At 35.0% G+C, this 15670-nt stretch overlaps 1 protein-coding gene across 4 annotated transcripts in view; it reads right to left on the bottom strand.

Annotated features, from left to right (window-relative positions):
• Window positions 1–15670, bottom strand: part of LOC107664198 (pleckstrin homology domain-containing family G member 5-like) — a 79445-nt gene that overhangs the window by 30700 nt on the left and 33075 nt on the right. For 3 of the 4 annotated variants that reach the window (XM_016454692.1, XM_016454691.1, XM_016454693.1), the window contains 2 exons: window positions 2559–2700; window positions 2000–2099 (listed from right to left, as the gene is read on the bottom strand). In XM_016454692.1, the coding sequence (XP_016310178.1) occupies window positions 2000–2099; window positions 2559–2700 (242 nt within the window). Of the gene's footprint in view, window positions 1–1999; window positions 2100–2558; window positions 2701–14998; window positions 15092–15670 lie in introns of those variants that run through there. The other variant, XM_016454694.1, reaches the window with a different exon arrangement.

The following is a 15670-nucleotide window of genomic DNA, read 5'->3' as shown; positions in this document are numbered from 1 at the left end:
TACAATCGTCCGAGATCGCCTGAACGAGGTGGTCTCGGCTCGATTGAAAACAAACTCTGGAGCGGTTCGGTTGTAGTGAGAAAGCAATCCGATCTAACGGACCAACGAACCAGGCTATATCACAATGTATAATGGGCAATTACGTAAGTTCCGTGAAAATCATTAGCTTTGCTGTTTTGCTAATACCTCAAAATGAACTTGTGAATGTCTGTGGGTGAGCATGTCTTCGCCATTCAAAATCAAAGCGCACATTTTCATTTTATAATGCCGTCTTATTGCTCTTCGTCCTAGTAGGTGCATTTTAAAAAATGTTTTCCAGATGAATCCTGGACTCCTGCTCAAAATTATAAATTAATATAACGACAGCTACAAAAAAAACAACAATAAGCCCGCAAAGCTGTTGTCGTTCCATCCTGACGGATGACAGCCGTGACAGCGGTGGAATCCCGGAAAATAAACAGTGAAACGTTGACCAATGAGAGAACAGTTTACTCACGCGTGACTTGTATTAACAAATTTGGTCCATTTAGAAATGTTGCCGTGTGAAAGCGAACCGCACCAAGAATAAAAAGCAACATTGAAATAATTTTAATCGCTTTTTTCGGAACAAAGCACCCTTAATTTCTTTATTTTCAAATGCTATCTATTGTGCTTTTATTTTTTTATTGGAAACCATCAGAGTCCTTAAAGCTTCTCTTTTGTTGACAATGGACGGTTTATAAGCACTTCTCCCTTCTCATATTTGGGAAGATGGTTGGTGCATGTTTCGCTCCTGCACATTATGGCCCGGTTTCACAGACAGGGCTTAGACTAAGACAGGATTAGGCCATAGTTCAATTAGGACAAGTAATTTTTATAAACGTGCTTAGGAAAAAAACATTACTGGTGTGCATTTTGAGACAAAACAAAGGCACTGATATATTTTAAGATCAGTCATTGCAAGTTTCTTTCAGTTGAAACAGCTCAGAATTTCAATTTAATTTTAATTTAATTTTAGTCTGGGACTAGGCTTAAGCCTTGTCTGTGAAACCGGGGGTAAAAGTGCCCCAAAATCACAGTGCTTGCAGAGATGAATTGATGTTGTACATTTACTGCAAAGTGAGCCACTGAAAACACTGGATCATCAGCTGCTCGCGTGTAAATGAACACAGAACTGCGCTTCACTTTAAACTTGCATTGCATATATTTATTTAATTCACAGCCTTTACAAAATGAATGTTTATTCTGCATGCAGCTATTATGATGACATGTTGAGATATTGCATGAAATATTTGTACTTTTTATAAATAAAAAAAAGATACTTTTTACATTACAATATTTAAAATAAACCATAGTGAAGGTAAAAAATATACACTTTTACTTATACACTACAGTTCAAAATATTTTTTTCTTTAGTAGTATTACGCTCACAGAGGCTACAGTTATTTGATTTAAAAAACAGCAAAAACAGTAATATTTTGAAATATTATTACAATTTAAATTAACTGTTGTCTACTAGAATATATTTTAAAATGCAATTTATTCCTGTGACGCAAAGCTGAATTTTCAGCATCATTACTCCAGTCTTCAGTGTCACATGATCCTTCAGAAATCATTCTAATATGCTCCTTTGCTGCTGAAGGCACATTTCTTCTTATTATTATTATCAATTGCGCTGCTTCATATTAAGTGAAACTTGTACTTTGAATTTTGAAACGTGCATTGCATGTATTTATTTAATTCACAGCCTTTACAAATTAAATCACACCAAGTGCCATATCGTGATTGTGGTTTTTATTTCAATTCATCATGCAGCCATATTGATTTATTTCCATTGCTCAATTTCTGATTGTCCATGTGCATTTTCCTCTCGTTCAGGTATGCTAACACTTCATGCATGTCAGCTTGATTCATAAAAACATTTAGAATTACTCATCACTTTTTTTGTGCCTTTCTTGGTGTGTATAGATTCCATATAGTTATTTGAATGATGTGGGAAGGTTGTGAATCACAGACTGACCCTCGTTCAGTGCTTCCTTCTTCGTCTTCATCCAGGTCTGAAGGGGGGCTCGTGCGAGGGGGACAGGAACGCGTAGACACATTCCGCGCCAGGATAGAACCTGATGACACAGATTTAACGCAAATCTTATCTTACATGCTTCACTCCTGACAGAAATGTCCGCTTTATAATAGTAAATCATTAACTATAAAATGGTGCAGGGATGGTGTACAATTAAAAAAAAACCATTATAAAACAAATTCTTCTAGAAAAATACTATATTTATAATATTTAAAAAGAAAAATATATAATAAAAAATTCAAAATATAATATCAAAAAGATCAAGTATTTTTTAATTATTATAAAAATAAATTAATATCAATTAAATCAATTATCATTCTTTTATACTATTTATATTCAGCATCTGTTGCTGGGTGATTGACTTTTACTGGTAGTTATTAGTTGTACAAATAACCAAACATCCATTCCTGGTGTTTTTAAATGAGACTCATTTGTATGAAGCATAAACCTGTTTGGCAGAGGGTCACATAAATGTGTTTGTGCCTGCAGGGCCGTTTACCTTGTGGCTGTACGTCAAAGCGGAGATGCCTGTCAAAGTGCATGCTGTCAGACTCATCCAGGTGACAGCGAGAATCACATGACTCGCAAAGGTGCAGGGGGCTTTTACCGTTCAGTTCCTGGCAGTCGGGATGATGACACACCTACAGGAACAGAGAGAGAAATCAGACATCAGACGCTTTGAGTCATTCAGGGTCAGGTTCATCACACTTATGCCATTTCTGCTGCTGAAGTCACTCTGTCGGTTTTGAACTTTCTCTTCTGACAGTTCACAACATCATATACAGGCTCAAATGCAACCATACACATACAAACATGACCAAAGGAAATCGTTTAGACCAAAACACAGAGGTGAATGGCTTAGAAGAATTCACATGCCATGGTATTTACACGGTACTCCAAGGCACTTTCAAGAATACCACGGTACATTTGCAAAAAACATTGTTTGTGATATCATTTACCATGTTTTTGGACATGTACTACGGTAGAACCAAGATATTCCAGATACAACTTTTCTGTTAGAATATCATTTAAAATGTAAATATATCTGTGATGCAAAGCTGAATTTTCAGCATCGTTACTCCAGTCATCAGTGTCACATGATCCTTCAGAAATTCAGTCTATGCTAAATTCTTGTTATCAGTGTTATATTTTTCAAGATTCTCTGATGAATAGAAAGTTCAAAAGAACAGCATTCATTTGAAACAGGAATGTTTTGTAACATTATACATGACTTTAATGTCCCTTTTGATCAAGTTAATGCATCCTCGCTGAATAAAAGTATTAATTTATCCAAAGAAATCTTACTATCCCCAAATATTTAAATGATTATCTATTTAAATATATAGAAAAAAATAGTATGAACTTTTAGATAGTAGAATGCTCCAAATATTCAACCAAAAAAAATCACCACATCAAGTGCTCCTTTAGTGATAAAGCCAACGGTTGCCTTGTTTTGACAAGCAAAAAGTCATGTGAATCAACTAAATCAAGCTACAGTTGCACAAGCAGATCTGAAAAGTTATAATCCACGAGAAAACCAAGAACCACAACTAGCTTCTTGTGCATACTGTACACCTTCGTGTCTGAAGCTTGCCGTTTTACATAAAAGCCTCGACTGCCACACCTACTCAAGCTTAATCCAAATCCCTCCGAAATGACTCATATTGAAACATATCAATCAGAAGACCGTCCCCTCCTCTTACCTTCCATATCATGGGATGTGTGCAGGCCGCCCCATTTGTTGGACACCGGTCCATGGAGGCAAAGGTTAGCGCTTCAGTACAGTCACACACCCCAAAACCTCACGGAAGGGTCCCAATTCATCCCCAAAGAACCAACAAGATTTGGTCCAATTAATCTTGGCCCACCCCCTCGGTGTCTAGTCAAGTTAAGCGCTCATGGGGGCAGGGCAGTTTTAGGGTAGTCCTGGTCTTCCCCAACAACCAAATTAGTCTTCAGATGTCCAAAACCCCTCTAATCTGAGGAGCTAATCATCTGTGCGCTCTCGTGAACCCATCAATTCATCCCCAAAGAACCAACAAGATTTGGTCCAATTAATCTTGGCCCACCCCCTCGGTGTCTAGTCAAGTTAAGCGCTCATGGGGGCAGGGCAGTTTTAGGGTAGTCCTGGTCTTCCCCAACAACCAAATTATTCAGATGTCCAAACTAGCCCCTCTAATCTGAGGAGCTAATCATCTGTGCGCTCTCGTGAACCCATCTGATGGGGCGGTGGAGATTAGATTTGGCTCATCTCTTTCTCAGACTGGACTCCACCTCAAAAGGCGGAAGAAAGGCAGTCTGGGCTCCATAAAGTTTTTAAATAGCGCTTGCTTTTAAATGGGCCTTGTTGTCTGTAATAGGCATGACATGGTCTACCACAATGAGCACAATTAGGTTAGGTGTACTTTCATGTTTTTCAGATTCAAGGGCTTGCTGGGACTTTGTGCGAAGCTTCGGCAGCTTTAAAGGCACGAATGGTCAAATATGGAGTCAATGTGACTACACAATACACTTCAGGCCCGAACAAACTTCATTATTGGTGCATGCTTGGATGTCGGAGTTTTATAGATTTGCATAAATGGAGAAATTAAATGGGCAAATGTTGCAAGAACTGCAAAGCAAGCAACATTTTTTGGGTTTCCATGGTCATAGCATACTCTAGGGCAAAGGTTTTCAAATTGGGGTTTGGGGATCTTGAGGGGCCCGAAAGAGGAAATAAAAAATAAATAATTAAATTAAATTTAAAAAGTGTTTTTTCAATAATAAATAAAATATTAAGATATAAAATTAAAAATAATACAAAAAACAGAATTTAGAAGGCTACAAGCAGAGTTTGCTGAAAGTCTCAGTTTTAGAAACAAAATAATAACATTTATTCAATAATAAATAAAATATTAATAAATAAATAACAATACATACAAACAATACAAACAGAATTTAGAAGGCCACAAGGGGAGTCTGCTAAAAAAATTCAGTTTTATATAATAAAAAAATAAATAAAAATAAATACAATTTTATTCAATGAGAAAAAAATAATACAGGTAATAAAGATATAATATTACAAATGATATATTAAAACAGAATTTAGGAAGCCACAAGAGGAGTCAGCTAAAAATTTCAATTATATAAAAAGAAAATAAAAGAAAGAAAAAAAAGAAAACAAAATGAATAAAATATGTTAAAATTAAGATAAAAAAAAAAAAAAAAATCTATTTCCAAATATTTTTTAGGAAATAAAAAAAACACATAAAAACAGAATTGAAGAAGCCGCAAGGGGAGTCCGCAGAAAATTTCAGTTTAATAAAATAAAATATGAATAAAGATATTTTAAAAGAGTGGTGGCCTTTTAGTGAATTTTTGATAAAGCTTTCTAGGCAACAGATCACAAAGGTCACCAACAACAGTAGGGATGGGTCAGTAGACAGGTCAAAGCATACATATACATAAACAACATAACACACCAACTAAAGCACATTATAGTTTTTATGGTGGGGGTTTTGACTGATAATACGAGAAAGAGACGACAGGTCATTCCTCTTTACAGTAAAACGTCCTGCAGTCGATTGAGAGGTTCTCCGAACACAGCGGTCAACAGAACAGCCTGTATGCTCATGAAACGGTGTGTTTGTCATGAGCCGCTGCTATGACAACTGTCAGGAAAGGAGTTTGGAGAACCGAGCTGAATCACCGGGAGGGACTCATGTTCTTCGACGAGTTACGGCACATTCGTCTGAAGGAGAATGAGGGACTCATCGCTGTTTACAGACCGGCTGAGAGTGTGAACCTGACCGCGGGGCACAATCACGTATTCACACGCGCTCAGTGATTATTTACACTAAAGTGATGGACAGAGAGGTGATGAAGGAAATTACTGAGGAAGCTGAGGTGAAAGTTGAGGCTAGTTCTGCGTCAAGTGAGCATCTTCTCTACTTAGGCAGCCACCTTCTAAGATGGTATACTACTGATTTGAAGCGCTCTACACAGGCAGCAACTGTCTAAACACATAGTCCTTATGAAATGTACCCTTACAAAACTGGACTCCAACTGATTCCAATCAGTATTGTTATTGTAACTAAAATCTATTAAAATCATTTTAGGAACTGAAATATAGCAGAAATAAAATATAAATGTTAGATGAAACAGTTAAATTTCTTTATTTCAGTTAGCTGCCAAGAAAACATTTCTCATTTAAAATGAAAACATAAATGTATAAAAATAAAAGCTAATTCATAAATACTACAATAGTTTATAAAAGATACTAAAACACCACTGATAAACCAGGGTTGAGGTGCATTCTGGGACTGAAATAGAAAGATGCTGACTTGGCATCTGCAGCACATCCATAATTGTACAATTTTATACCGTTTTGAATAAATTATATAAAAACAAAACACCTAAAACTAAAATTTATTTAAATACTACTGTATATTTAAATGCAAACCACCATTTTAAATGCTATCATTTTAAGCATCACAACATAATAATTACACAGTTAATTTTGAGATTTTTAACACAAATAAGATTGCATTTAAAAGTATTTTGAAATAATTCATGAACATATTAAAAATATATATATTTTTTTAATATTAAAAAAAAACTTGTATAAAAATGAACTAAAAAAGCGAATTTATGGAAGATATTCCAAATGTAAAACTACATCTCTACCAGTGTTATTTCAGTATAATTAAAAAAAAAGTTTTTATTCATATTTTTAATGAGTTATTTTTGACTTTTTTTTTCATTTTGATTTTAGATAAAGTTTTGGCAATTTTGTTGCATTTTTTTGTCTACATAGTTTTTATTAAATTTAGTTTTAGTTTTAGTAATTTTAGCACAAAGTTAAAATAAGAAATGTTACCTTGCCAACAAGCTGAAATAATTTGTATATTTTATTTTTATTTAACGTTTATTCATTTCAAGTAATGAAAAATGTAGATTTTAGTTCTATTTTCACTTTTAGTTTACTATAATAACCCTGATCTCTACCCATAATTGCCTTTAAATGTTGTCCAGGTAGAAAGTCCACCAGGTTTTGAAACAGAACTTGAGTGAGAACAGGAACATAGATTGAGTGGGGCGGCACGCACAGATGAGTCTTTCTGAAACAGCTAAATCGAGAGACTTCAAGCAAGTTACATGCTGACCAAACAGTTGGGCAATTAAAGGACCCTCAGCCAGGGATCAAAGCCAAGGACAGCTGAAGTTCTGCTGGATTACCCATGGGCCTCAGGAAGGGGTGATGTGTTTGGAGTGTGGAGGTGAATGTAAGTGAACAGCAGAGAGAAACAGACAGCTGTGAACACACACAAGCGTCCAGAGGGGCTTATTGAATTCAGACACACATGGCATTATTCTTGCCATTATAGGGCCCAATGAAATCAGTTTGATTTTTTCCAAAATTCTTTTTTTTTCCTGTTTTAATTTTTCTGGATTTGTTTTTTTTTTTCTTTATTCCCCTGTTTTAATTTTTCTGGACTTCGTTTTAATGGGTAAATTAAATTAAATAATTAATTGAAATCATGAAACTTATACAATTTAACAGCAATTTATTAAAATTTTAGGTCCCTATGAAATGTGTTTTATTTTTTCCCAAATTCGGTTTTATTTTCTTCTGAATTTGTGTTTTCCATTTTCTGGATTCCATTTTAATGGTTTAATTTAATTTTAATAATCAAAAGCATGTCTTATTAATTGAAATCATTAAAACAACTTCATTTATTAATTTCTTTACAATAGTAGGGCCCTTTTTTCAGAAATTCTGTTGTCGTCTGTTTTATTACTTTATTTTTTTGGTAATCAAATGAAGGCATAAAACATTCATTTTTAATTTTTAACCATTAATTTTTTGCTGCACAACAGAGGTTTACTGTTGAAATTAAAACAATTTAATAATAATTTAGTAATAGTAGTAGTAGTAGTAGTAGTAGTAGTACATTAAAACGTAATGGTAAAACATGGTAATATATTTCTGTCAATTTCTTCAAGTTAAACCAAACGTTTATTTTGACGGGTTGCCGTAAAGACCTTTACGTTTCTGTGTGCATATGATATGACAATAGTTTCTCTCAAATAAAACAGTAAAATGGTGGTGAAGTGACTTTCAGAGCAGCTCTGGAGATGAAAAAAACTGCAAGCGTCACACGTGCTTCATGTGTGTAGTAGACAAAACCGTGCTTTTACACCATTCATTCAACACAGAGACACGCAGAACATGCAAAATTCATATTTAAATAGTATTATTTGCAGTTTGATATTCACAGACATTAGTCCATATCGCACTTTAAATCTACTGACCGACTTTTGATTTATTTGTCAGTGACATTTTGCATTCTATAGTAAATTCCATTTTTATGAATGGATTCTGCAATTCCATCCACAATTTTTGCATCGCAGAAATCATAGAGTCCACACTTACAAACAGACAAAAACTTATTTAGTCAACAAAATGCATATAATACCAGGGCTAAAACGACCAAAACATCGAATTACTTGTCACTGGAAACATGTTTCACTCTTGGTTACAAAACATAAAACAATAGCAACCGCCATCCCTATTTATCAGAGCGTGTCTGAGGATTATGACATTATGTATGCTTTAATAATTTCATGCCCTCATTTCCCCCTCACTAATCTTTCAAGCAATTGATTTGCAAAAGCTTTTCATGCCTGAGAGTTTTTTAATATTTCATCAGCATCGATCTGCAAAGATGATCTGGAGTGAAGGGGACCCATGGTGAACAGGTTCTGTGGTCTCTATTTGGCTAGCGTGTTCTCCTGTACGTATCTGGTGAAGGGGGTGCTGTGCAGGCAGTGTGAAGAGTTTCAGGTCAAAAGTTAAAATGCAGTGTCCTTTAGTGCAGGATTAATCCATCTGCCGCAAAACTGAGCACCTGTTCCCTTTAACTGTACAGCTCCAGCGGTCTTACATAATGTACATTTTCATCCCTCTTTTGCACACATATAATTAAGAGAAAATAGTCTTCAGAAACTGTTTTATTATACACCACCAGTCAAAAGATTGGAATAGTTAGAATGATTTCTGAAGGATCATGTGACACTGAAGACTGGAGTAAGGGCTGCTAAAAATTCAGAAATATATTTAAATAGAAAAGAGTTTAAATTGTAATAATATTTCAAAATAATGCTGTTTTTACTGTATTTCTGATCAAATAAATGCAACCTTGGTGAGCATAAGAGATTTCTTTCAAAAACATAAAAATTAAGATTATTCATCCTAATCATTCCAAACTTTTGACTGGTAGTGTATATTATACTTTTATATCCATTTAAAAAAAGCTACATATCAGGGTTTTGTTACAGCTGTACTGCACCAAAATGTTTTCAGCTTTGATTGTAAAAATTAATATTATTATTGGAATGTTATATATTTAAAAATAAACAATTTAATTGAACAAAAATCTGCAGTGCAACACAAGACATCATTATTTTTGTTCTGTTGTCCAGGAAGTTCAAGACAGTCACTTTTAAATGCATATCTGTTAAAAAAAAAATGAACTTTTAGGAGTGCACTAGCACATAGACGACCCCACATCTAGCAGACATTAACTCAGTCACAGACTTTCATAATGAAGTTTAGCAAAAACACATTTTCATAGAATAGCTTGACTTCAGTTTGACAAGCAAGAGTTTAAGCTGGTGAACAGGAAGTGCTGAAACTCAAAACAGAGGGACATTACAAAATTAGGCAATAATTAAAACTCGCAGGGCAAAACTGTAAAAAGCATACTTGTGCTACACATTGCATATGCATGCAAATGCATCTCACAATCACATGACTGCACCTCAAATCAGCTGATAATGCACATAAGTGTAATTAAATGGAGGAGTTAATGAAGGTCACACCCAAAAAATAGTAAACAAGCTCTTCAACAGAATTCTCAGTTCTCCAGCCTTCTCTCACCTTGACCATGTAAGAAGTGAAGCAAGCGGACGCCACAAGTTTGAGTCTGACAAAAGGCCAAACAAGTCCTGAAACTTAGGCTACTGACTTGTGACAGCAGCTTCAGATTCAAACTAAATTCACTGAATCATCATTGCAGTGCAATAGATTGAAATATCTCACATGCACTGCCGTAGCTTCAACCTCAGACACCACACCTAAGGTCCCGTGGTTCCCCACCTAAGGTTCTCTGAGCGTCCGATACATTTTGCACATAAAAATGGCAAAAGTGGGCTGAATCAGAGTTGGGTTGATAGAATAAGAGCTTTTGAAGACAATGCCAGGTTAGTGGCATCAAATAAAAAAAAGTCAGTTTGTTTGAGGAAATTAAGAGCAAGTATAGCTATTCCGTTTGAAAAATCAGTACTTTTAGACAGCTTATGTCATGTTTTAACGATAAACACTGACTCAAACAGAATGATCCTAAAGCACACAAAGCCTGATGATTAAAAAACAGGCTTAAATTCAGCCCAACCCTGACAGCATCATGGTGACTTAGTGTGAGAGAACGGCATGAGTCACTAAACGGCCTTAAATGTCTTGATTCACACTCACGAAACTGTGAAATTCCCATCTGACGCTGGTGACGTCTATAAACACAGACACGCTGCTGCTTAAACACAACAGACCCAAACATACATACAGACTCGTATAACGCTGATTCACATCCCTCTTGAGTTAAACCCAAACACAGTTATCAGTCAAGCCACACTTACTAAAACAAACACAGTTAACTACACTAATCTAACCATTTTGACAAGCGAGTCAGAGTTCTGCTACAGCTGTTAGAAGACTTAAAGACTCAGTGATTTTTCTTGCATTTATATAATACGAGCATGTCATCACAAAACAGAGCTGGGTGTGAAATTACATGAAGCATAGCCAAAATTTTCCATCAAAATAAGAATGAAAACTTGTGTCGCATAGGCATTATTATTAGTGGATATCTGCCATTTTTCAAATATCGGCATTGGCCGATAAGTTTTTCTGTTTGGCCGATGTGTTCGAGGCGGGACTTTTATTTTGATGGCGCCGAGAACGGCTGCGGCAGCGCCTGAGCACACAGTGCTCACATTCTCCCTCTTGTTCGCTGTTGTCATTCAGTTCTGTCTAATACGGATAGAAGTCTATCTAATAATCAGATATAACTGTTAAACAAAGGAATTAAAATGTATACAAAAAAGTATTATAACGATTGCTTTAATATTATTAAAGGCAAACATTATAAATACTTTCTCGTTTGCCGTCAGCATTCTGCAAATACGCATTTATATAATTTAAACAAATCTTTGAATGACTAATGAACATTTCATTTCACAAACCTTGCAGACTTAGTCGAATCTAGTTGAGATCTTGTGAAGTGTGCATGTGACCTGCATGATCGCGTGTTCTGTGACAGTCGGTCCTATGGTCCGTGCGAATTGAATACGGACAGGAGGAGAGTTCAGCTTCACTGGAGACGTGCGATTGACAAACTTTAAACTCGTGACGGATTTCAAATTATGCTGCATTGTCTTCTAGAGTACAAGTATGTTTATTTTACACGTTTATTTTTTTAATCCATTTTCAATTTATTTCAAATTTCTTAAATATGAATTAAAATAAATAAAATTATATCGGCTTTATATCGGCCATCGGCCACCTTGCTTTCAAAGATATCGGCATTGGTATCGGCTGTCAAAAAACCCATATCAGTCGACCACTAATTACTATGATAATAAAATAAAATAAACGGACAAAAAACCAAACAAAAAAAAAATCTTAATTTGTCCAAACTTCTGAATGGTAGTGTATATAATATTTTTATATCTATTTATTTTTTATACATTTAAGCAAATACTGCTTTGTATTTAAAAAAAGACTTAAAGCACTGTTAGATAATTATATATTTAAAAAGCTAAGATAAAACAAAACAAAAACATACTACTATGCAAACAAAAAACATTCTAATTTATAAAACAAAGAAAAGCTTTAAAATAAAATTCATATGAACCATTACAAGAAAATTTAAAAATAAATAAATAAAATGAATAATGGCAAATGTCTTTTATGTTATGAGTTCTTTGGTTTACAAACTACACCCAGACACATGGTGTGGTTAAGCAATTACGTGAATGAGTAATTACGCAACTGAAGCCACAGCCAAACATCTTTCGCCTTCTCTGCTTCTGAGTGTTTTGAGAAAAACACGACCATTGAAGGAAGCTAAATCAGTTTGCATTGGCTTTTCAGTACCAGCTTGCTCTGGATGGAGAACTGCTATACTTGCGACAACCGTTGACGCCAAGACAAGCGTCTGGCCACATTAAAAGAAGATAAATTAAAAAATAAAAAGGCACTTACGCAAACCAAGGCGGCGTTATATTAGTTTGGTTCACCATGCTTTGTTTTCCTTGAATGCTCTTAAACTGGGGCTAAAAACAGAAAGCCACATTATTGCGATTCTGTTGAACAAGCTGTAAGTCCATATGGTTTTTAGCTTAGCCTTTTTTATCATAAAGGAATAATTTTATCCGCTCCAAAACTTCTCACATAATCTCTTATACGTCCAAACCAAAATACAAAAACTTCCATGTACCTAAATTGATCCAACAGCACCAGAAGAACCTAAAACAAATTCACAGAGAATCTATGTCTATGGTTATGTTTGGAATAGCACACTTACCATACAATCCTTATTTAGCAGCAAGCACACATTAAAATTATTATTTTTTTAAATGTAAAGAAATTATCAAAATTTAATTTAAAAATTTAAGCACCAAATCATCATATCAAAATGATTTCTGAAGAATCATGTGACACTGAGGACTAGAGTAATGATGCTAAAAAATCAGCTTTGCATCACAGGAATAAACTACATTTCAAAACACATTCAAATAGAAAGCAGCTATTTTAAATTGGAATAATATTTCATAATATTAACATTTTACTGTATTTTTAGTCAAATAAATGATTTTAGTCAAACTATTATTCAAGATTATTACTATAAGAGATTTTTTCCTCAATCAAAACGACATAAATTTACATAAACCTGCAAAAATGTACATTGATAGCTGGACACTACCGGCTGAATTAAACATGCAAAGTGATAATTATACAAAATTTTACATAATCGGCACAGTTTTAGATACATTACATAACGTGCAGTATGCAGTAAGCTAGTATTCTATTCCAAACAAAGACAAAGAGACATTCTTATGTTTTTAAAAGCGATGAAACGGGTTTAAAGCAAGGAAATTACCAGCATACAAGAAGTCACAGAAGTATGCAGACCGGGGCTAGTGACTGATGGGTCACAGTCTTGGGTCAGTGGACATCCGGAACGATTAAGAGGAAAGAACGCATTACCACAAAAGTGGTCTACATGCATGTGTCAGAATACAGTGACCACAGTCTAAACTTACCAAGACCAAGCTGCTACTGCAGGATTATGACACATGCAAAAACCAAAGCCTTTCTGCCAGCATAAAACTGTCATATGGACTACTCTTATGATACTTTTATGGCCTTTTTGAAGTTAGACTAGCATTGGTCACAATATGCATTGATTTTATGAACAAAAATCATCCACTCAAAAAATATTCTGGCCTAAATTTAAGATTTATGTATTTAAAAGAACCGTTCAGTGAGCATTTCTTAAAAGAACCATTTTTTTCTAAAATATTTTAATAATTTAAAGAACCTTTTTCCACTTTAAATGACCCTTTGAAAGGTTCCATGGATGTTAAAGTTTCTTCATGGAACCATAGATGCCAATAAAGAACCTTGTACTACCAAAACAAGCTCCATTATGGAGGCCCCCAGAGATCAATCCCTCATTTTAGAAGATGAATTTTGGTTTAAATGTTCTAGAATTAACCTGCAGCTTCAACAGTTAAGCAGGTGAAACCAAAAACACACATTCAGGCAAACGTCTTGTCATGTCATGGTTTTAGCCAACCTCAGCCCACAGTAGACCAGCCACAAACAGTCTGGGAAGACCAGCCTATTCAAAGAAGCTGATGACAAATGTCTGCGGAGTGGTGTGGAATTTCCATGCTTACGTACCGAGAACATCAAAGGCCTATTTGGTCATGGAAGGACCAAAACTTCCTTGAGTGACTAATCCTGAGTTTAAACCTGTGGCTCACATACAAGCCACTACACAATCACTTCCCTCCAAAAGCAAAGTTCACTCCAGGGCAATAGAGTTTGCCAACTCTGGGACAAGGTCACAAGGTCTCATGTCCATTAAATAAAGGCTATTCTACCAAGTTTTCTCATCTCTGAATTGATTTCTACCAGTAGTTTTCCAAATTTCGGTGCCCTAAATGAAGCTAGAAGTCTTGCAATGCAGATGTTCATTAAATCGATTTTAAAGAAAACACTTGGTTGCCGTTTTCAATTGGAAGAGCTCAAGAAAAATGAACTAAGAATGACCAAAAGGACAAGTCCGTCCATTCTAAAGGAGACCAACTAACTTCACTTTTTCGCAAGAAACATTCCTCTCAGTGTGTGTTTCAACATGCAGCATCAGCAAAAGCAAATGTGCATGTACACACCCACACCTGGAAAACAGCCACCATTCTTACAGAAGTGAGCAAGAAAATGAATTACAATGCGCTTTTTGAGACTGGTTTGGAATTAACGTTAAGTTAAGCCAAAAATCAACCATGAAGAACTTTAGTTAACAGTATTTCGTGCTTTGGTTCGCTATAAAAACAAAATGAAACCACAATTTTCACAAACTGCAGCAATAGTGATATCTCATAAACACTGCCCAGCTTAAACCCAATTAGAGACAACGACTTGCATAGCTCAACATGTATGAACTTTGTTAAACATGCTTTGAAATTATAGCTGAAAGTTAAATCGTTTAACATTAATACTGTAAATGACATGAAATAGACTTTTAAGAAGAAAAAACCCTAGGAAGCATAATGTCTAGCCATCTGCTGGGTAACCAGAGACATGTAGTGAAGACAGAAGCGAAAACTCACCAGCAGCTGCGCGCATTCAACTCAAACTCTGTCAAGTGCGCTGAGAGAGCAGTCTCAAGGTCCACTCTGTGACGCAACGCTGCTATCCATAGCTTTAGGGGAGGAATAGGAGGAGGAATTGACATACAGGAAAGAGGGAGGGGGAGAGAAAGAGAGAGAGAGAGAGAGAGAGTCTAGAAGGAAGTGAAAGGAGAAGGAAAGCTCCATTCAAAGTTAGTGTTCTCTCTGAGCTGAAAATGACAGAAGAGGACCGGAGAGAGATCAATTTTACAAGGCCAAGGTCATATTTTAGCTAAAAATATTAAAACTAAAACTAAAAATATATATATAAATAAAATAAATACACCTTGTGAAAATTTTGTTAGAAAGGTCACAATTTCACGTGAATGTATGAGAATATATTCACATATAAATATAAATCAATGTATATGAACTACCGATCTGTTTAAAACTACAACATGCTTAATTTTTTTAATAATTTAAGTTATTATAAACAGTTAAAATGCAAAATGAAATAAAACAAACAACAAAGAATGTTTTCGCATTGATATTATCAGACAAAAAAAAAAAAAGGAGATTTTCTCCCTAAAGCTTCATTACCATAATGCACCTGGAGGATTTAATCTTGAGATTTTTTGGCCATTATCATTACGGTAATACAGTAATTTTTGC

This window comes from Sinocyclocheilus anshuiensis, unplaced genomic scaffold (assembly GCF_001515605.1).
Source record: "Sinocyclocheilus anshuiensis isolate Anshui unplaced genomic scaffold, SAMN03320099.WGS_v1.1 scaffold67, whole genome shotgun sequence".
Taxonomy (NCBI): Eukaryota; Metazoa; Chordata; class Actinopteri; order Cypriniformes; family Cyprinidae; genus Sinocyclocheilus; species Sinocyclocheilus anshuiensis.
This window is presented reverse-complemented; position numbering and strand designations above follow the sequence as displayed.